Source organism: Paroedura picta, chromosome 5 (assembly GCF_049243985.1).
Source record: "Paroedura picta isolate Pp20150507F chromosome 5, Ppicta_v3.0, whole genome shotgun sequence".
Lineage (NCBI taxonomy): Eukaryota > Metazoa > Chordata > Lepidosauria > Squamata > Gekkonidae > Paroedura > Paroedura picta.
Genome location: NC_135373.1, coordinates 41,045,945 through 41,066,783, shown reverse-complemented (window position 1 = coordinate 41,066,783; position 20,839 = coordinate 41,045,945). Strand labels below are relative to the sequence as shown.

Here is a 20,839-nt window from a genome sequence, read left to right as displayed (position 1 = left end):
GTGCCTAGGAGAGATAAGAATTTGGGGAGGCAGGCAACTTTGTGGGGAGGTAATGTCCCTCCAGGACTTCAAATTCTCATAGGCTATATGGCAGGTGTAGTCAAACTGCGGCCCTCCAGATGTCCATGGACTACAATTCCCAGGAGCCCCTGCCAGCATTTGCTGGCAGGGGCTCCTGGGAATTGTAGTCCATGGACATCTGGAGGGCCGCAGTTTGACTACCCCTGCTCTACGGTATACCAGAGTCCAGCCTCCAAAATTGCCATTTCCTCCAAGGGTTGTAATTTCAGAACTCTAGGCCCACCCTGGAGGTTGGCAACACTCCTCTGATTTCTATGGTCTCAGTTTAGAGCAGTGGTTCTCAACCTGGGGGTCGGGACCCCTTTGGGGGTCGAACGACCCTTTCGGAGGGGTTGTGGCAGGGCAAGCAGCTTGGCCAGGGGGGGTGCCATCCGCACAACTGCTTTGCATGGTAGATCGAGATAGAGGGTTTGTCTGTCTAGAACAGCGGAAAAAAGCGAGATCGGCATGGTGGGACAAGAGGCAAGACTGAACTGAGAAACCCCAGAAAAAAAAAAACAATGTATATACAATCATGAACAATGGATCTTCACACCACTGGCCAGTTTCGGTTTAATTTCTGTGAAAGAACACTTGCATAATTTTATGGTTGGGGGTCACCAAAACATGAGGAACTGTATTAAAGAGTCACGGCATTAGGAAGGTTGAGAACCACTCGTTTAGAGTGAGTCTACAAAGGATTGTGCTGTATCTCTTTGGAGAATTTCTAGTTTATAGACATGTTTACACTTAACACAAAAGGAAAAAATGCTAGATGTTTTGAAATACAAGCATGCTGGGCTTGGTTTTGATTGAGGGTGTGTTTTAACTTGGGCTTAACTTCTGAAACTATTTGTGTCCGCAACATCTACAACTTATTCTTATGAAACTACCTGCACTCCCTCATGTTGCAATTCTAGAATTGTTTTACAAGGAATAAGCGGAAGTGTAAGGTCATTGCCTCTAGTTTGCCTCACGCAGACCCTAAGAGACCTCACAGTCTTTCACAGATACAGATACATCTACTTCCAATAAAAATAAATATAAATAAAAGATTCTCACTTTTATATAATGTATAGGTGCTATCTTAACATTTATAATCAGAAGTAATAAAAGCAGATTGCTGGTGTCTCAATATTTAAACGTAGTGAATATGAATTAAATGTTTTCTTGAAATCATGGGGGGGAGGGGAGTTGGTACTCCGGATCTCTCCAAGCATCACCCCAAGAAGCCCCAAGCTGTGGGAATTATCTCCTAATTAGAAACCCTGACCTCTTTCCTATCACTTTGACTCTGTGCTACTCACTTCCCTGAAATGCTGTTTCTTAATTACTCCAATTAGCACCTCTTGAATATAGAAAGCTTATTATTCACACTTTTTAAACAGCATCTTGCAGGTTGAAGTTAAAAATTTGTTGCAACCTTAAAAACGTAAGAAAACCCTGCTCATTCATTTCAAAGATACACGAAAGTTACTTACTCCTCCCCTATCAATTGTTATTTAGCGGTATACTGCACCTGGACCTGGAGGTTCTATATAGATCTTGGAACTAATAGTCGTGAATAGACTTATTTCTTCTATACTTCTCTTGTAATCTTGCTCTTTCTCCCAGGAGTTGATGTCAGCACATATTGTTCAGTCCTCCATTGAATCATCACAATACTGTAAAGTAGGGTAAGCGGAGAGAGCAAGGTCCACCCAGCAAGCTTCATGGCATTTGGCAAACATGAAACTCGTTCCGCTATATGCCAGACTACCACTTTAACCACTACATTTCCATTATGGCTACCACCATGGCATAATGTAGAGCCTCTTGTGGCACAGAGTGGTAAGGCAGCAGTCTGAAAGCTCTGCCCATGAGGCTGGGAGTTCGATCCCAGCAGCCGGCTCAAGGTTGACTCAGCCTTCCATCCTTCCGAGGTCGGTAAAATGAGTACCCAGCTTGCTCGGGGGTAAACGGTAATGACTGGGGAAGGCACTGGCAAACCACCCCGTATTGAGTCTGCCATGAAAACGCTAGAGGGTGTCGCCCCAAGGGTCAGACATGACTCGGTGCTTGCACAGGGGATACCTTTACCTTTACCTTTACACTCCCCCAGCCCATGGGAGCGTGACATCACATAACCAAGGGTCAGACATGACCCCCCAAGGGTCAGACATGACCCAGTGCTTGCACAGGGGATACCTTTACGGCATAATGTAGCACTGAGTTCTATATAGTGGCAAAAGTGTTGAAATAATATGAGGGGAAACTCAGATTCAAATCCCCACTCGACTACGAAAGCTTGCTGGATGACCTTGGGGCAGTCACTCCAGTCTAACATAGTGTCTCAAAAAGCAGGGTTTGTGTGGCTGCCTGTCAAGGGTGGAGCTCTCCAGCCTCTGATTATGCCCTCCTCATTTTGCTAACAGTCTTGGCTGCCAACAAACAGGGTGGGCCCAAAGGATTCTCCCTCTCTCTAGGACAGGGGTGGCTGAACTGTGGCTCTTCAGATGTCCATGAACAATGATTCCTATGAGCTCCTGCTGGCTCCATGGACATCTGAAGAACCACAGTTTGGCCACCTCTGCCCAACGGTACCCAGACCACAGCCAACCACTCCTAAAAACAATCAGTGGCTGGCGTGCCCAGGTGGGATACTCTTAGGGATGGCCAGACTGTGACTCTCTGTGGACTACAATTCCCATGAGCCCCTGCCAGTGTAAACTAATCAGTTTAAATAATAATGTCAAAAAATAATATTTTTATAGAAAACGGGAGAGAGTCACATCTATGACAGTATGATCCCACCTTGTGACACTTGGATTTATGGAAACAGCTATAACCCAACTTAAACAGATATCACCTTTGGAACAATATTCAACACATCTAACAGCAACCATGAGCTTACAATTCAGGCCTGTTGTATTTGGGCAGACCAGGGCCTCAGTCTTTCTGACTTCTGTCCAGGCAATCCTTTGAAGAAGCACCAATTTGCAGCTGTACTGGGTTGGAAGATCTGTTCTTCATAGAAGTCTCTAGCATCTTTTCATTCAGAAGGAAGGCATCAGGATACAATTAACAGCAGAATTCCTTACCTAAAATATTAATACTTTTCATACAAAGGAGTGCTTCTGACGGGAGAAAGCATCTCCCTGCAGCTTCAATTCTTCTGGGGAAATTGCATATAACATTTATTTCAAATAATCCCAAGAATCAAAACCCTGAATAACAGACATTTGATATGAACACAATCCCCTCTTCCAGTAATTAGTGTAATAACCTTTCCTACCTATTTTAAATATTTTTTTTATTTTTATAAAGATATATACAGACAAGAAAAGAAATATATTTTCATTACAGTATACCCCCATCCCTTGACCTCCCTTAGTCCCTATTCTTTGCTTGCTGTGCTACCTAAAATATTAATAGTTTTTATACAAAGGAGTGCTTCTGAGGGGAGAGGGCTTCTCCCTGAAGCTTCAGGCCTCCAATCCTTCTGGGGAAATTGCACCTTTTCTTCCTTATAAGGAATACCCCAACTCTTTAGCTCCCTCTAGTGGACTCAGGGTTACACCAGCATGGAACTGGCCCAGGCTCATGGCTATTGTTGTCCATGGACATCTGGAGAGCCTCAGTTTGGCCACCTGTGAACAGGAATTCCCAGCCAGGGCTCCCTGGAATTCTGGGGCTCTGTGAGAGTGCTCCGGGAGCTCCTCAGCCTTTCCCCTATATCACTTTTATTGATAGGGGCTCATGGGAATTGTAGTCCATGGACCTCTGGAGAGCCACAGTTCGGCCACCCCTGCAGTTAAGACCAAATAATTTTTACTAGACTGCCCATGATGCCACCAGACATGATGCCAGTGTACCCCAATTCCCTCCCCCATTTTTCCCCACCAGCAGAATTATCCTCCCCCAGCCCTACTTTCCTGCCCCTGAGGAAGTGAGAAATAAAACAACCTCCACATAGTGATACTCTAGCCTTTTTCAACCTTTTGACTGTGGAGGAGCCCCTGAAATATTTTTTCCAGATTTCAAGGAGAGTGATAACAGCTGGCTATGCTCTCAGAAATGACTCCACTACCCACACCCTTTTGTTCCCTCCCCCACTTTTACTCTGCCTCAGGCAGACCAGAAAGAAGAATAGGAGCTGAGAAGAGAGCCCAGGCCTTCCCACACCACAACCCTTCAGAGCTCCCAGGAGTCCACGGACCCCTGGTTTGGTATCCCTACTTCCAGGCATCACCCAGAAGTGACATCACATCCTCCACAAACTTGGCCCTCTCCAGATCTCCCTTGATCATCCCCCACGGAGAACAGCCTCTCTGCCAGGCAACTCCTGGGAGAATAACTCTGCCTAGGACTGCCAGGCCTCCCACTTTGGCAGAAGGCCTCTCAGCATTCCATATTATTGCCCACCAGCCCTCCAAGAAAGGGATGGAGGAACATGTTGGCATCACACCAATATGTTTATTTCTTTCTGGTAAAAAACAGAAGTTACATGGTAGTAGACACTCTAGTATATTGCAAAAACTTTATTGTTAGGCACTAGTGGAAGGAAATGGGGTGTGGGAACATGTTCCAACTGCAGCCTGCAACTTTGACTAGTTTACCTAACCACCACCTCGCCGTTCTACCAGGCTGAATCCCCAGGGTTACCGACCTCTGTCTGGAACCCTGGAGTTCTGGAATTACCACTGACCTCCAGGCTACACAGAAAGAGGAGATTTCATTAGGCTGCAACACCACAGAGCCAGCCCTCTCAAGCAGCCATTTCCTTCAGAAAAAATGATCTCCGTAATCTGGAGATCAGCTGGAACGCCAGCTCTCCAGACATCACCTGGAAACTAGCAACTAGCTCCAGTGCATTTGCTGAGGCTGAAATAAATTTTGCGAGCCTCCAAAGCGCAGCTGGACGCCACTTTATTTAAATGCAAAGAACACGTTCCCCTCCATTCATAAACAAGCCCCTTGTAATTCTCCTTCGCCTCTCCCAAACGTCGCCCCCGCCCCCCTTTACATTCATAGCCAGGGTGCCTCTTTTCATCCATTACGCTACACTCCATCCCATCCAATCCCAATCCCCCCTCCAGCCCTTTGACTCTCTGATTGGTTCACTGCGCTACACCGGTAGGCCGAGTCGACGAATCCACGGGGAGAGAGACCGAGATCAAGCGCGGCGGGGGCGTGGCCCGCTCGATAGCACCTCCTCTCCTGCTCCTTCCCTCCCTCCTTCTAAGAACCGGAAATAGGAAGCGGTGGCGCGCGGAGCGGAGGTGTAATCTGTGTCCATAGTAGCGGCTGAGCTGCTACCTGGAGACGGGGGCGCGCTCTTTCCTTCCTCCCCTCTCCCCATCAGCTGAGGGAGGGTCGCCTGCCTCCCCCTCCCTTAGAGCTGGAGACTGAAGGGGAGGGAGTAGGGTGGCTTAGGGGTACTGAGAGGGCAGAGGGTCTGGGGTAGGAGGTTGGGGGCATATGAGTCAGGCAGGTGTTATTTTCAGAGGGGGGGTCTTGAGCTTCATTAGGAGCCTGCATATCAGGATATATTGCGGGAAGGGTGCAGTTACGGAGTTGTAAATTGGTCTTCTCCCACTTCTTTGGTGGCCTTAAATGGGGGGTGGATGGGCGGAGCCTTCTTGAACCTGCTGGTGAGCTAGCTTCAGAGTGTCTGGTTGGTGTGTCTCTTTGGAAGGTGGGGAGTCAGTCTGTTGGGAGGGCTTTGAACCCCTAGTTCTGGGGCGAGTGCTGAGGGAACTGTGAGCCAGACTGCTGGAGGTGTTGGCCGGAAGCCCATGTAGCTTTGCAAAGGTGTTTGTTGGTGGCTTCTTGGAGGGATGCTGAAGGGACCGGAGATCACTCAGAGACTTCTGGCGTAAGCCCTCCGTAACATGTGTGTCATCATGTTCCCAAGGTATGACTGAAGTGGGAAAGCCCTCGGCAGGATAAAAGCAGAGTAGCTGTTGAAAGTGCCCCTGCTGTATGTGTTGGAAGGCCTTTTTGGGCAAGGAGGAAGTTGCATCTCTGCAAGGCAGCAGGCTGTCTACGGCAGGGTTGTGGATCGGTGTGAGTTAAAACTTCAGGCTGTGTAAGGCAAGGCAGCCTGCTTGGGAGAGCTGAGAAAGGAAAGGGTGTTCTCCCCCCCTCCCCTTCTCACATTCCTGTGGAGCCATTCCTTATCTGCAATGACGGGCAAGTCGGTCCGGGATGTGGACAGATATCAGGCAGTGCTTGCCAATCTGCTGCTAGAAGAAGAGAACAAATACTGTGTGGACTGCCAGGCCAAAGGTAACATGCGGTGCCTTTAAAAGCATGGGTGGGGAGGGAATGCTGTGTGATGGTCACTGCTGCTGGGGTGGAGGAAAAGGGGGTATGTGGGTCGCTGCATAGGATGACACTAATACATTTGGGGGAGGTGGTTTGGCCAAAATGAATGTAGAAGCCTTTGTGTGTGACTGAAGCGAACACACTGCCTCATCTCAAGGGAGTTGTGGGTTTTAGGCTGCGCGTGGTAATGAGAAATGACTCTTATGCAGTAGTATGTATTGCGGATTCTTCTCTCAGATATGCTTCTGTCAGATATGCTTGCTGCTCTGTCTGTGTGTTGCCATCCAGGGTCACCCAAATCAGATGAGCAAGAAGGTGCAAACAAGTGGTGAAAAGGGCCCCTCTTTCTGGGGGGTGGGGGAGAATCAAATGCTAGGAGATCAACAGAGGGAAGGTCACTGGCTTGTTACGGGCACTTGTTGGGCATGTGAACTGAGAAAGAAATCCATGAATAAGGGCGGGGTGTGTGTGTGGAGAATGCTTTGACTACATGCGGTTGGTTATATAATGGCATCATCAAGCAGTCACACCAAAAGCCCTGACTGTACGTGTGAGAGCTGTAGCCCGATAAGGCTTATTGGAAACAAATTGCATTGCGTGCTGATAAGGCTGTGTCTCAAGAAGGGAAAGGGAGGGATGAACATTGGCGTGATACAGTTCCTGAAATGTAGTTCTGTATGTCCTCACAGGTTAGGGTTTTTAGATCTGTGTCCTTAACTTCCTGTTTGTATGCGCTGCAGACTTCTAGCTTTCATTATTGCAGGCAACTGAGAAAGATTACCAAATAGTCAGAATGAGAGAACAGGGGTTGAAGTTGCTGTCCCCCCCCCCCTTTCCAGAATGTTAGCAGCTTGTAAATTGTGTGTGCCTTGTGTCAGAAAGGCTGATCCAAAATGCCTCCAGATTTATTTTTTTTTGCTCATGATCTGGCTGATTGCCATATCTGGGGTTGAGAAGACTCTTTTTGTCCTCTGAAGCCTTTTTTTTTTTTCTCCGCTACCATATGGTGTAACCTCTTGCTTGGCTTCTCAGGAACAGCTTTGCTTTATAGGCCTCTTTTATGAGGCACTTTTGCTTTCTGCATGTATTGAGAGTCCGGCCAACTTCTTTGAATTGTGATAGCTTCACAATTTTCAGGTTAGGAGTAATTATTTGGGGAAAGATCCATATAGACAGCAGTTCTTTTTAGCAGCCTGGGGTCGCAATTTAGATTGACATTTTTTAACAGACTCTCTTACTAGTATGTGACCCTCTTTCTATGCCTATGCAGCAAGCGCTGATGTAGCTTCCATCCTGTCACATCCTCAAAACAATACGGTGAGGCCTTTTATCAACTGCACTTTGAAAACAAGTTTTATGTGGGAAACGCTTTTATTGTCTGTACACGGCCTTCAAGGTCAAACCTCAGAGGGTAACTCATTCTAAGGGGTGCGGCAGCTCAAAGGGCCCAGACCCATCTCACCCCTTGATTGAAAAGGAAACTTCCTTATTGGTTAATAATTTCTAGCTAGAGGCCATCTCAACAGGGGTGGGAAAGGGGCCTGAGAAAACTTCAGGGATTGCTCATAGAAATAGAACAAGGTTGACATGTCACAAAACCAGAACTTCAGGTAATCGGTTCAGAATTGCCATTGGTGATTACTGCCACAGATGCAGGGTGGCATCTCTCTTTTTTTGCTAAAATCCTTTGCATTGACAACCAAGTGAAACACGGTTTATTTTTATACCTGAAGTATGTATGAGGACTGCATTAGGGCTGTACTTCCTTGTCACTTCACAGCCAGTTAGAGTTACTTTTGCTGAGCTGTTGGAGTCTGGCAACCAATCAGTGTATTTGTGACTAATTGTTTGGACACATTGGACACATGCCCGGAAGGTGGCATAACCATAACTCCTGCCCCTTGAAGCAGGAGGAGCCACATTCCACCCACTTCCCGTGAGTCATCTACCCCGTTCTAGAAAATGGAGTATAGGTTTTCATGTGATCAATATTGAAATGAATTCACTCTTCTGGCCTCACAAAAGACTTGCAGAGCCTGGAGGACTTTTGGAGACCCTCTGAGAAATGCCAGTATAAATAAACAGCCACTGTAAAATTGAGGATTGTGTAGCATTAAGAGATTCTGCAGTCTGTTGCTATCTTGAACATTCATGCATGCAAGGCTATCTGTGATTAACAGGCTAATTTGCACCTGATGGAAAAAAGCTATCCTGTTTCCCCTACCACGAAAATGATTCTGCATAAGGTGGGTTTTCTAGAGTCTAGACAACGGAGGCTCAGGTTGGATTTTGTGTACTTGGAGCTTTGAAATTGCCTAGAGTTCTGTGTGACTTCAGCTTCATACTTTGATCCTGGTGTTCCTCAAAATTTTATATTCCGCGTCCTTTTCCAGTTCTTCAGGGGAGTAAGGAGAATTTTGCAGTGTGACGTTGGGGCAGCTGTGTTAGACTGTCCTGCTCTCCTCTGCATTTATGCTGTGTCAGTCATCTTTATGACCTGTTGATAGCTTAAATGTTAAAAGGCCAAGCGCCTGCTGGTTCCCTCCAGCTAACAACTAAGGCCCTAAGAGGGTGTAAAGGCTCTAAACCAGTGGTTCTCAACCTTCCTAATGCTGCAACCCTTTAATCCAGTTCCTCATGTTGCAGTGACCCTTGACCATAAAATTATGCAAGTGTTCTTTCACAGAAATTAAACTGAAACTGACCAATGGCGTGAAGATCCATTGTTCATGATTGTATATAAATTATTTTTCCCCCCTGGGGTTTCTCAGCATTTCTGCCTCTTGTCCCACCCACTGTGCCAATCTCACTCTTTTCCACTGCTCCAGACAGACGAACGCTCTATCTCAATCTACCCCGCAAGGCTGTTGTGTGGATGGTGCCCCCCCCCGCCAAGCTGCTTGCCTTGCTGCGATCCCTGTGAAAGAGTTGTTCGACCCCCAAAGGGGTCCCGACCCCCAGGTTGAGAACCACTGCTCCAGACAGTCTTTTCCCCTTTGCCCCTGAACCAAGCTCTGTGAGCCACTATGTGTTAAACCTCTTTATAGTATCTAAATGTGAAAATATATGTGCTGTCCAGTATAAATATGGTGCATGCTGAAAATGCATGTCATGTGGGCTAATTGCCCCGTGAAACTTCCCTGCCTGCTTGTTTGGAGGGAAATGCGTGGTTGAACCAGGCACTGTGGCACCGAGTGGTTCATAGTTGTAGGTGAAGACATCTCTTAATTGCAAGTAGGGAACCCAAAAAGGAGGTGGGTTGGGAGGCGGGCGTAGTCGCAGTGGATTGATGGGAAATACAAGATTGTATTCTGGAAACACGTGCATAGAATTGCTTATGTTTCTGAGTTTAGGAATAAAATGGTATTTATCACACAGCTTGTGTAATATAGCCAGGCAAGGGACATTTGAATACAGTTTACAATTTCATTACCTCTAGTATTCCTGTGAGGAACTACCATCCAAATCTTGGGAAGTTTCACATCCAAAAATTACATAGAGTTGGCTCTGCTTAGTTTTTGAGATCTGGCAGGATCAGGAAAGCTTGGGCTATCCATGTCAAGGTAGTAAAAATGGTGACAGTGCACTCAAGTCTCAGCCAATTTACGGCAACCCCATGAAGTTCCACCTCATGGATTTTTCAAGGTGAGATCAGCACAGGTTGTATGTCATTGCCTTCCTCTGCTTAGCAACCCAAGTCTGTCTTGGTTAGCCTTTCCTAAGTATCCATCTAGTCTAGGCTGCTTAAGCTGCTATAGAGCTGTAGATACTCTTTCAGTGGTAGAAGTCAGGTCAATCAGTGAAGTCCATTGGCTGTTGGGTCAGGACAGGCACATGGGGGAAAGTGTAATTTCCCCAAAGCTTGGGGAATTCATTGCCAACAAGAGGTGGCAAAGACTTCCATCTTTAACAAAAGATGAATCATAGAGTTGGAAGGGGCCATACAGGCCATCTAGTCCAACCCCCTGCTCAACGCAGGATCAGCCCTAAGCATCCTAAAGCATCCAAGAAAAGTGTGTATCCAACCTTTGCTTGAAGACTGCCAGATGAGGCAAACACATCAAGGACCAATCTATCATTGACTACACCAGACCTGAAAAGTGTAATTACCATTTTGGAAAGCATTTTGCCTTTGAGTTGCCAAGAATAGGTACCAGGATACAAGGATATCCATCTTGTTCTGCTTTGGAGCTTCCAAGAGGCATCCCTCTGTTTTGCTGGGGACTGCGTGCATGGCTACGTGGACTCCTGGTCTTGATCCACTAAGGGTTGGGGTTTTTTTTAAAATCTGAAGTGTAAGGATAGTTCTTGTGCTGGCTTTTGAGAACCCATACTCACTATCTCCTTGCTTCTCAAAGTGTCAATGCTGACAAAGAGAAGAGTCACAATATCCATGCTGTGGAAGGGTTCATCTTAATAGTTTATCTGACAATTCTGTCTGCTTCCCATTTTTCTAAAAAGGCCACTCACCTGGATGATCCATTTCTTTGCCTGAATGACATGTGCTGGACACCCCTCACTTCCCCCTCCCTATAGAATCAGAGTCCAGTAGCACCTTTAAGACCAACAAAGCTTTATGCACGGCGTGAGCTTTCGAGTGCAAGTGCTCTTCCTCAGACTATGAACTCCTTACATGACCGTGGGAATATATAGCAAAAATTAATTCTGTTGCATTAGTAAACTGTGTCACACATCCAAATACAGCCCATGATCATTCCCCCTCCCTATGCCACCTTCTTTGTGGCTGACTGTTGGTGGCAGGTCCACAGGGATTCCCCCCGACAAGCCCGAGATTGATAGTCCCGCTATTTGTGCCGCTTGGCTGAAGTTTGTTACTAAAAGGCTGCTTTGAAAGTCCCCCCTGCAGACATTCTGCTTCTTGGGTATCCTGTTAAAAAGAGCAAGCATTCTTGGTGGCGTATTTCAGCGTGAAGCCTTGCCAGTTAAAAAGCAGTAATCCGTGCAATCAAAAATCAAAATTCAAGCTATTGAAGTGTCCAGAGGAATGGAGAGTGGTATTTGAAAGCACAGATGAAAAAAGAGGGAAGTTGTTAAAAAAAACAGGCTTTGTGATGCAGGAAAAGTGTTGCTTGGTGCACAGTTTTTATGTTCTGAACCTTGCCCTTTGTAGCTCAGACAGTTCCACCACGATCTGTTCAGCAGTGGGCCTGCAAATGTTCCATACCGGGGTAGTCAAACTGCGGCCCTCCAGATGTCCATGGACTACAATTCCCAAGAGCCCCCTGCCAGGATTCGCTGGCAGGTGGCTCTTGGGAATTGTAGTCCATGGACATCTGGGGGGCCGCAGTTTGACTACCCCTGTTCCATACAGTCTTGAGTGCATTTTGTAGCCTGTTTACAGGATGTGTTCCTCCTTGGGAAGCATGGGCCAGAATGGATTTATCCAGTGTCCCATGTGAATGAGGGATCTCTAGTTTCCCTTAGAATCCTCTGCATTGTGAAACAAAAGAGGAAAAACCAGCAGGAGACGGGTGGACTCCATGAAGGGAGCCAGGACCTCTGTTTTGCCAGACCTGAGCAAGGCTGTCAAGGAGAGAATGTTTTGGAAATCCTAAATTCATAGGGAAGTCCTGTTGGCACTCAACCCACACATCCTGCCAGACAAGCTTGGGTAAATAGGATCCCCTGAAGGTAGGGAGTTTGCAGATGTTATAGAAGTTTAAAATCTGCATGGGTGGGATAATGTGTATGTTTAGACCATAAACTTTTTTTCTGTTGGACTTACAGACCTTTACAAACAAACCAAGAGTCCAGAGTACAAAAACTCAGATTGTAGCCGTCAACAAGGACCTCAGGAGAGTGACGATGTTTTGGGAGATATGAGGGAAAGTAAACATAGCGTGGATTCTCCTAGTGGAGTATCATTGGAAACAAGTACATTAAAAAAAAAAGAGTTTCAAGGACCTGATTTTGACATTGGAATGACTTCAGACTAGCTAAATTGACCATAGAGTTTGTGGATGTGCAGAAATAGTTCTTGAATTAAATTTCCTCGAGGATTGATTTGGTGGATGGGATTTTCCTAATCAATAGCTGCTTGCTTGCTTGCTTGCCATTGCTGGGTCCAAGAAAAATTATCCTTCAGCCCATGAAAGGAGGTGAAAGGGAATGGTTGATTGCCACATGATTCGGATCCTTCTATAATCGAGATATTTTGGGACTTTACCCCTATCTGTGATATATTTTCTGGTGAGATTTGCACCCTCTGCTCTCATGGAGGTTCTTGGAGGCACAGTAAGTCTGAGAGTACAGAACTGTAAATGGTAATGTTTCTGGGAGTGAAAACATCTGCTCTTTCATAGAATCATAGAGTTGGGAGGGGCCATACAGGCCATCTAGTCCAACCCCCTGCTCTACGCAGGATCAGCCCAAAGCATCCTAAAGCAGGGGCTAAGTCCCGGAGCATGTTGTAGAAGAAACTGGAGGGGTATTCTTATCAATGACATAATAGCTAAATGAAACCTCTGTATTCTGCGGCAGTTCCCTTAGCAGCCGATGCTGGCGGCAGAGAGGACATGGTCTTCATGCTCAGCATATGGTCTTCCCAGATACCATCTACAAGAAATGAGATGCCATACTCAAGGACCTCTTGGTCTAATTTGTCTATTCCAAAAACAAAAGTTCTGCCTTCAAACATGCAGAATGATAAGACAGCACCTGTGTACATATGCTCAATGCATGCTCCTTGAAGCTAGGCTTGTCACATCTGGGATTATAGCTGTTGGTTTCAGGAGCAGAGGGACTAACAACAAACAGGTATGTTGGAGGGTTAGTGGGAAAGATACTCTCTGGAAAGGGGGGTCAGGCTAGGTGGCCTCTGAGGCATCCCCAGTTCTGCCTAGAAGCTTGTGTAACCAGGTTGCTTCAGCAGCAGCTGCTACTACAGCATGAAGATCTTTGGTGTGGGACAGAAGGTAAACCACCCACTTGTTCTAAGAGAGCATCTGCCCAAAATGTTTGAGAGTTACTGCTATATGTGACCTCCGTTCCTATTCCATGCCTGAAGTGTTGTGGTTGGCCCTGTCTCTGGTGATAGCCATGCTTCCTTTGCCCTCCTCCTTGTGTCAGCATTCCAGTGGTGCCCGAGGGTCCAAGAGGCTGAGGGATCCCAGCATAGATGGATCTCTGACCCCTGGTCAAGGCCAGGAGAAATTCACACTAATGAGGGAAAGAAAACACTTAACTACGGGGCTGGGATTGTGGTGGCTACCCTGAATTCGGCTTTCATGTCCTGACTTGAAGCCTTCCAGCTTATATTTATACTAGCTGCAAAGGCCGTTCCAAAGAAAGGGCTTTAAAAGGGCCTCGCCCTGCCCCCCCTTCCCCCCGCCACTCGGCTGCGGGTGAGGGCTGGCCAGCTCGTTCGCAGGCCGGGACAGAGATCCTTAGCAGGCAGACAGCAGCCTAGGTGGGAGGTCATCAGCAGGCCTGGAGGAGTTCATCAGCATGCTAGGGAGCTTGTTAGGGGCCTGGAGGGCTCACCCACGCCACCCACGTCTGAGAGCAAAGTGGCTAGCTTCCAGGGACAGAGGGCGGGAGCTGTAGGGGCAGAGCCAATCAGGTTGCAGCCAGGCTGCACTCTATTGGCCCTATTCCATCTCAGACACCCAGAACACTCTCCACCCCCCAGATCTTGCAATAGGCGCATCGTTACAAAGTTTACTGCAGCATCCTTGGAAATAAAAAGTAGAACCGTGGGTGATGGCAGCGGCTTTTATCTCTAAGGAGTGTAGGCTGCAGCTATGAAAAATGAATAAAGCATCACCTGTCAAAATTTTAAAAAGGATTATTCGGTTGGAGTATACTGTGATGGAGCCTTCCATGTCGGGGGTACACTTGCCTGGCTATACAGACCTCTTGCTTTGACTTTCTCTAATTGAGTGATTTTAAGCAAACGTGATGCATCCCCCCTTCTTCCTGCACGGCACGTTTAAAGAATCTGAGCTGAAAAGACTTGTCTTGAGTCTGTCGCTATTGCATTGGACAGCCTTGATTCAGTGCCAGCTGTGTCAGATGCTGAATGTCCTGTACCAGAGTTGCGCCATGGCCCTTGCCTGTGGGAAGCTGCTATGTGTCTTCTGACCTCCTCTGACATCAGCCTTGCCCTTTCCAATCCTAAACACGGGTGATTGGTTCTGTCCGATACGGGTGGGATCAGCTGTGCTACCTGGTGTGCCCGCTTGGAAAGAAGGCCCATGGCAGGCAAGAGAACTTGTTTCCAGGTTAGCTTGCTGATGAATGCAGCCAAATCCTTGACAATGAACGGTGATTTTTTAAAAGTACAACTTGCCACTGGTCCTTTTAACAATTCCCAGTTGCACTGACAGATGGGAAGGAGTGAATCTTTCACCACCAAAAAGAGTGTCTTTAATATGGCCGAAGCTCGAAAAGGAAGCCACTCTCCGCAGAGGGTAAGATCTGTGTGCACACAGCACATTGCAAGATAATGGGAGCTGTTTGTGCTTGGGGTGGAGGAGGGGAGAGGGAAAGAAGAACAGAGGGTCAAAGAAGTGCAGTTTTCTGACCGCAGAACATGGCATCAGCGGCCGCTACTTAGAGCTCCAGCCAAGCTAGCTTCCTGTGTGTTGCTAAGGAGGTACATCTGAAGAAACCCTCCAACTGGCTGTAGTCTGTGCTGTCTTCCTCCCAAAATGCTGTTGCGTTAACATCCTGTGACTACAGAGGACAAAAAAGATGATGAAATGTTTTACCCTTTGTCATTCTCAGAACCTGATGGTAAAAAGTGAGTCAGGTTGTTTATCACATTTTTGAGAGGGGATGGTGTGGGGGTGTGGGTACCCACATGCACAACATTTATTTTTATTGCATTTTGGAGGCTGGAACATTAATTTGGTGCAGGTTTCTCTCCCCCCCCCCCCCAGGTTGCACTGTGGAATTGCGCCATAAAGCTGCTTAAATTGCCAGGTTGTAATGTATGCCACAGTTCGTCCAAAACACAGGAAGAATGTAGGCTTCAGTAGAAAGTGAAGGATTCAACTTCCTGAAATATCTCAGCATTAAAAATATAGCAAGTTTCTCGCCGGCTGGGAAGACAGGGTAGAAAATCATGTTGGGTTTTAAAACTTATTAGCTGCATTCTCCAAAACAAGAAGCAGCTTGTGAATTTTTTTAAAAATCCCGTAAAACAAATAGAGCCAGCATGGTGTAGTCATTAAAGCAGGGGTAGTCAAACTGCGGCCCTCCAGATGTCCATGGACTACAATTCCCAGGAGCCCCTGCCAGCATTCACTGGCAGGGGCTCCTGGGAATTGTAGTTCATGGACATCTGGAGGGCCACAGTTTGACTACCCCTGCATTAAAGAGTCAGACAAGATGTAGGAAACCCAGATCCCTAATCTACCACAGAAGGTCACTCTATGACCTTGAGCCAATTATACTGCCTCAGCCTAACCTAGCTCACGGCATTATTGTTGTGAAAATAAGATAAAGGAGAAGAAAATATGAATCACTTTGGGACGCATTGAAAAGAAAGGTGGAGTATAAATGAAATATATCCATCCCAAGGCATGGGTTTCCAGATCATCTATTTATGCCTGGCCTTCCTTCTGTGCATTTATATTCATTTGAATATCTTGTATTCAGCTACTCTGAATAATGTCAAGCAGGATCTTTAAACTTCTGTTTTCACAACTGTTTCTAGACTCTGCAACTGAAAAATGAATGGCCCTTGGTCTAGATGCCTGTTTTGACTGAATAATTGGGGGTAGTGGTGATGATAGAACATTTTGAATATGGATATAAATAGGTCAGTTAAACAATAGTCCTTTAACCCAGTGGTCCCCAACCCCCGGTCCGGGGACCGGTGCCGGTCCATAGATCAGTTGGTACTGGACCATGGCTCCTCCCCGGCTGCTGCCTCGGGGGCTGCCCTGTCACTCTGCCGCCAGCTCACCTTTGGTGCTCTCCAACGGCCGCCATGGCTGGTGCTCCCCTTCTGCGTGGCACTGCACAGCTGCTGCTGGCAGCGCCCCCCAGCCGGCGGTGGGAAGCCAGGGGCACCGGCGGGAAAGCAAGCGGAGCAGGGGCTCAGGTGGCAGCGGCAACGTCCCTTGGCAAAAGACTACCCCCCCCCCCGGGCCTTAGTAAAATTGTAAAGATTTGACCGGTCCCCGATGATAAAAAGGTTGGAGACCACTGCTTTAACCAATATTGTTTCCATTGTTAATGGCCGTACAGTTTCCCATCTGTGGCTGCCTTTGCAGTGTCCATGGTGGACTACCTTGGCCTTAATAAGATGCCCAACCAAATTTTTGGCCTACCATTGTCTTTCCTGCCTCATTCGTCTCTGTTGTTTCTAGTACCGTTGGCATGCCCTTCCTGGCTGCACACTTCGTTTTGGTATTTCACAAGCACAGTGGGGTTTGTATGGACATGCCGGGCAGAATGTGTGTTCATAACCACTGTTCCATTTGCATTCACACACAAAAAAACAAAGCCTGTGGTATAGGTTCCAGTGGCCACACCAGCACATGTGTGGTGAGGAGGCTGAATGCTTAGGGAATGGCCTGCCATACAGTGATGGAGTACCTCTATTGGGTACTATGTAGATGCTGAGAATGTTTAACAAGCTGACATAAGCTTTGTAAGCATGTGCATAACTTCATCATTTAAAAGTCCTTAACACTGAACTAGTCGCATTGTGGAGGCATACTGTATCTGACGCTTTCCCCTTTCCCAAACTTTCCCCCCCTCTACTCTTCCAGATGCACCTTGCCAGTCTTTCCCACAGGTTCCTTTGGATCCAGAACCACTGGTCTCAAGAGCTGCAGGTTCTTCCCCAATTGGAGCTTCTCCAGCTGATGGTCACTTTTGCAAGTTCTGCTGGGTCTGCTCATCAGTTTAAGGTTTCGCCCTATAACTTCCTCCTTCAGTCTCTCTGGGCATCTTATCCTGTCCCCCCACCCCTCCTCACCCTGGTGTGTTGTGAGAATTCCTTCTTTGGAAGTCAACCCTCTTGTAGTACATGACCAAGTAGATGTGAATGCCTTCCCTTCCCTTGACCCTTGTGGTAGTGCAGAGCTTGTGGTATTTAATCGTAGTGATTGTCCATCTCTTATTCTCAGGTGCCCGGAATATACGTTCTGGAAAAGTTCAGTATCAATATTTTATATAATCCCATTTTTAATATTGAATGGTTCCCAAGAACTGGGCTGGAAGAATATTTCCAGTTCTTAAACAAAAGCATTGCTCTTTTTCACCGCCTCCCTGGGGCTCAACACCAGGCTTTTTGGCTCTGGCCCTGCATAGACCTGAATAAATATTTCAGCATGCTTGGATGCCAGCTTCAGATTTCTACAGGCCTGATAGTTTCCTAACCCTGCCCGAGATGCAAAGAAAGGGAATAAATGAGAGCAGGTACTTGTTTGTCTATATGCTCTTGCCTAAGGCCTGGTTCTGAAACAGGGCAAGCATATCTCTGATCTTGAGAACCACATCTGGGAATTGCTTCTGAGGGGCTCAGAGCTGGGCATGGGAAGTTCCAGGGTCCAACTTGGAGCCCTCAAAGCCGGAGTAGTCACGGGCATAGCGTTTCACTTACTCTGCTGTTCATGATGACTTTTGAGCTGCTTAATTTTTCAGGAAGATCTGAGTCCAGTAGTGCCTTAGAGACAAACCGAATGTTCAGGCTATAAGCTTTCCTTTGTCAGCTTTGATTCTCAAAAGCGTGTACCCTGAAAACGTGTTTGGTCTCAAAGGGGCTGCTGGACTCAAATCCAGCTGTTCTACTGAAGGCCAGCACCAGCTGCCTTCCAAAACAATTTTTCAGGAGCCTCTGCTGCCCATAGGGCAGTGTACCCACCATGCAGTGAAGCGAGTTGAGGGCTGGATGGAAGGCACCAGCATACTGTGTGGCCCACTTCTGTTAAATGTTCAAAGCTCCAGTCCACTCTGATCGTGGGGAGTCTCCAAGTTACAGATCTTTACACTTCTCTGTTCAACTTTTCTTCAGTGTATCTTTTTCCGTTGTAAGCTGTTGAACAGTCTATAAGACTGTGGGAAGTTATGAGAGCAGGAAGGGAAGCCTGGTGACTTGAAGGAACTAAATGCAAAGCTTGCGAAACTGGAATTTCATGATGTTTATTTGTTTAAAATATTTATATGGCCTCCTTTCTCCCAACAACTGGAAGGCAAGGAGGGTAACTGAGATAAAAACCCAATAAATAAGACAGCTATTCAAACTAACTGGAGCCCTTAAAGATGTACAGAGTCCCCAGGGTGGCCCTCGGGCTGAAAAGTCTGCCTGTTTTAAAGCAAAGCCCTAGCTAGCAGCATTCTTTCTGAAACTTTGCATTCGTACCTAGTTGCATGGAAATTACTTGGTCTAGGAGGGGTTTAGCATTTTCAGTTTGCTGCAGGGCCTTGTAAATCCATAAAGCGTAACACTCACACTGACATTACTCAACTGCAACACCTCAAAGCCCTAAAGTGGCGCTGGGGAGGAGGTGAGAATCAGCCGCTTTGCAGCCTACAGTAGCATCCTTTTCCTTGTTGCCCGGTGGAGTTCTCATTGTGAACAGTTTTTCTCACTCCAAGTAAGCTTGCCATGTGAACCGTGCAAAGTAAGAATGGCATTGAGGGGGGGGGGTAGCGAGTCCCTTGCCAGGCTTGCCCTGGCCTTTTGCCAGCCTCACCACCTGGTAGATATGGCATCTCAAGGTCAGTACGATCACATTTGGTTCTGTAGTTTGAAAAGGCGTGGGATGCTCCTAGTAGGCTGGTAGAAGCTGCCTGGATCCAGCACTGATGTTGATCTTTTCATCCTAAAAGGATGTTTGATGTTTGTCAGCTTTTACCATTCGCAAAATAGCAGCGAGCCTCGAGTCCTCCCATTGCGACTGTTGGCTTTTTTGAGTTTGTGACATGGGTGCCGGTGCTGTTAAGAAAGCAACGGGCAGCCTGCCACTCGCGAGACAATTTTGTCTTTTCTGTGGGAAACGAAACTTCCAGTTTTTAAGTTAACCACACACACACGCACACACACAAAATGCACCCACAAAAACGGCAGATGGTTGCTATAGTGACGGCCGGATGAAATGCTTTTCAAGAGATGTCAAAACGCCTTTGTAAAAACCCACTTGTCTTTCTCACGTGTGCATGCCTCTCGCGTGCTTGTGGGTTTGGCAGAGTTTCTGCACTGAGGAACAGATGGAAGCAAAAGAGGTGTTTCTACAACCACAGTTAAAGGCTGGCTTCGGACAGCATGAGAGCCAATGTTTGCTTGACCAAAAGAGAGAGAATAGGCATAAACGTAACAGCTGTGATAACAGAAATGCTCCAGTCTAGCACACTGGATTTTTCTTTATGTTTTAGATCTAAAGCAGCACTTTTCAGATCCGTCTTAGGCATGTTGGGGAGTTCTTTGGTGGCTTATTTGCATTTCCTTGGTGGGAAGAGCAGTGGCTGAATGAAGTCAACAGTCAGTTTATCCACTACAGCCAACCTGGAGCTGCAGGAGAGGGCTGCAGTGCTGTCACGGGTGCTGTGTACCTGTAGGCAAGTGGGGAGAACCGCACCTGAATTGTGGGTTTGTCCTAGGAAATACTCCAGAAGAGGAAGAGTTGGTTCTTATATGCTGCTTTTCTCTCCGGAAGGAGTCTTCCCTTCCTCTCCCCTTAACAGACACCTGTGGGGGAGGTGAGGCTGAGAGAGCCCTGATATAACATTACTGCTCGGTCAGAACAACTTTTATCAGTGCCCTGGCGAGCCCAAGGTCACCCAGCTGGCTGCATGTGGGGGAAAAGCAGGGGAAACAAACCCAGCTCGCCAGATCAGAAATCCACACTCCTAACCACTACACCAAGAGTCTTCTTATGAAATGTCTGGGTAAGAGGTAACAATTGATGTGCAAGAGTTCCTCACTGGATGAATTGATTAGTTCAAAGCTTCCCTAAGGCTAGAAAGTTTGGTGATTAACAGGGAACCACTGGGTTTTAAAAATATTTGACTTCCTTGGAAGTTCTTCATATCCATGTATCTGTCTCTGATCCTTGGCCCTTGGGAATGGCTTTTGGGTTTGGCTCATGCAGAATATTAGCCTGTTGGGACTTGTTGCCTCATGATTAACCGCTTCCATCCTCCAGCACACCTCTGGGGGTGATCCGTAGTGGCTGGCCCCTTTTCTTGTATAGGCAACATGTCTCTGAAGAATGGTACGGTTCCCTGAAGCACGCCTTGGGAATTCTGGTCATAATTTCAGAGAGGTGGTAGCCAAGCGGTATGTGTATTCAGTTCAAAATCTTCTGTGCCACTTTTCCACCCAAAGAGGTGCTCCGAGATAGCAGACATTGAAGCCTTCAAAAGCATTACAACAATATTTAAAATAAGGTATAAACCAAAATAAATAAGTAAATAAAGGTTTTTTATTCAACATACCGACCCAAGAGCACACATAATACAACCAGGGATGGAGGGACAGTAAGAGTTATGG

The 20,839-nt window shown here is 46.9% G+C and overlaps 1 protein-coding gene across 2 annotated transcripts in view; it reads left to right on the top strand.

The window, feature by feature from the left end:
* Window positions 1-5,282: 5,282 nt before the first annotated feature.
* SMAP2 (small ArfGAP2) overlaps window positions 5,283-20,839 on the top strand; it is a 41,527-nt gene continuing 25,970 nt past the window's right edge. Inside the window, exon 1 of one of the 2 annotated variants that reach the window (XM_077337484.1) lies at window positions 5,283-6,330. In XM_077337484.1, the coding sequence (XP_077193599.1) occupies window positions 6,228-6,330 (103 nt within the window). In that variant the 5' untranslated portion in view covers window positions 5,283-6,227. The remainder of the gene's footprint in view (window positions 6,331-20,839) is intronic. The other variant, XM_077337485.1, reaches the window with a different exon arrangement.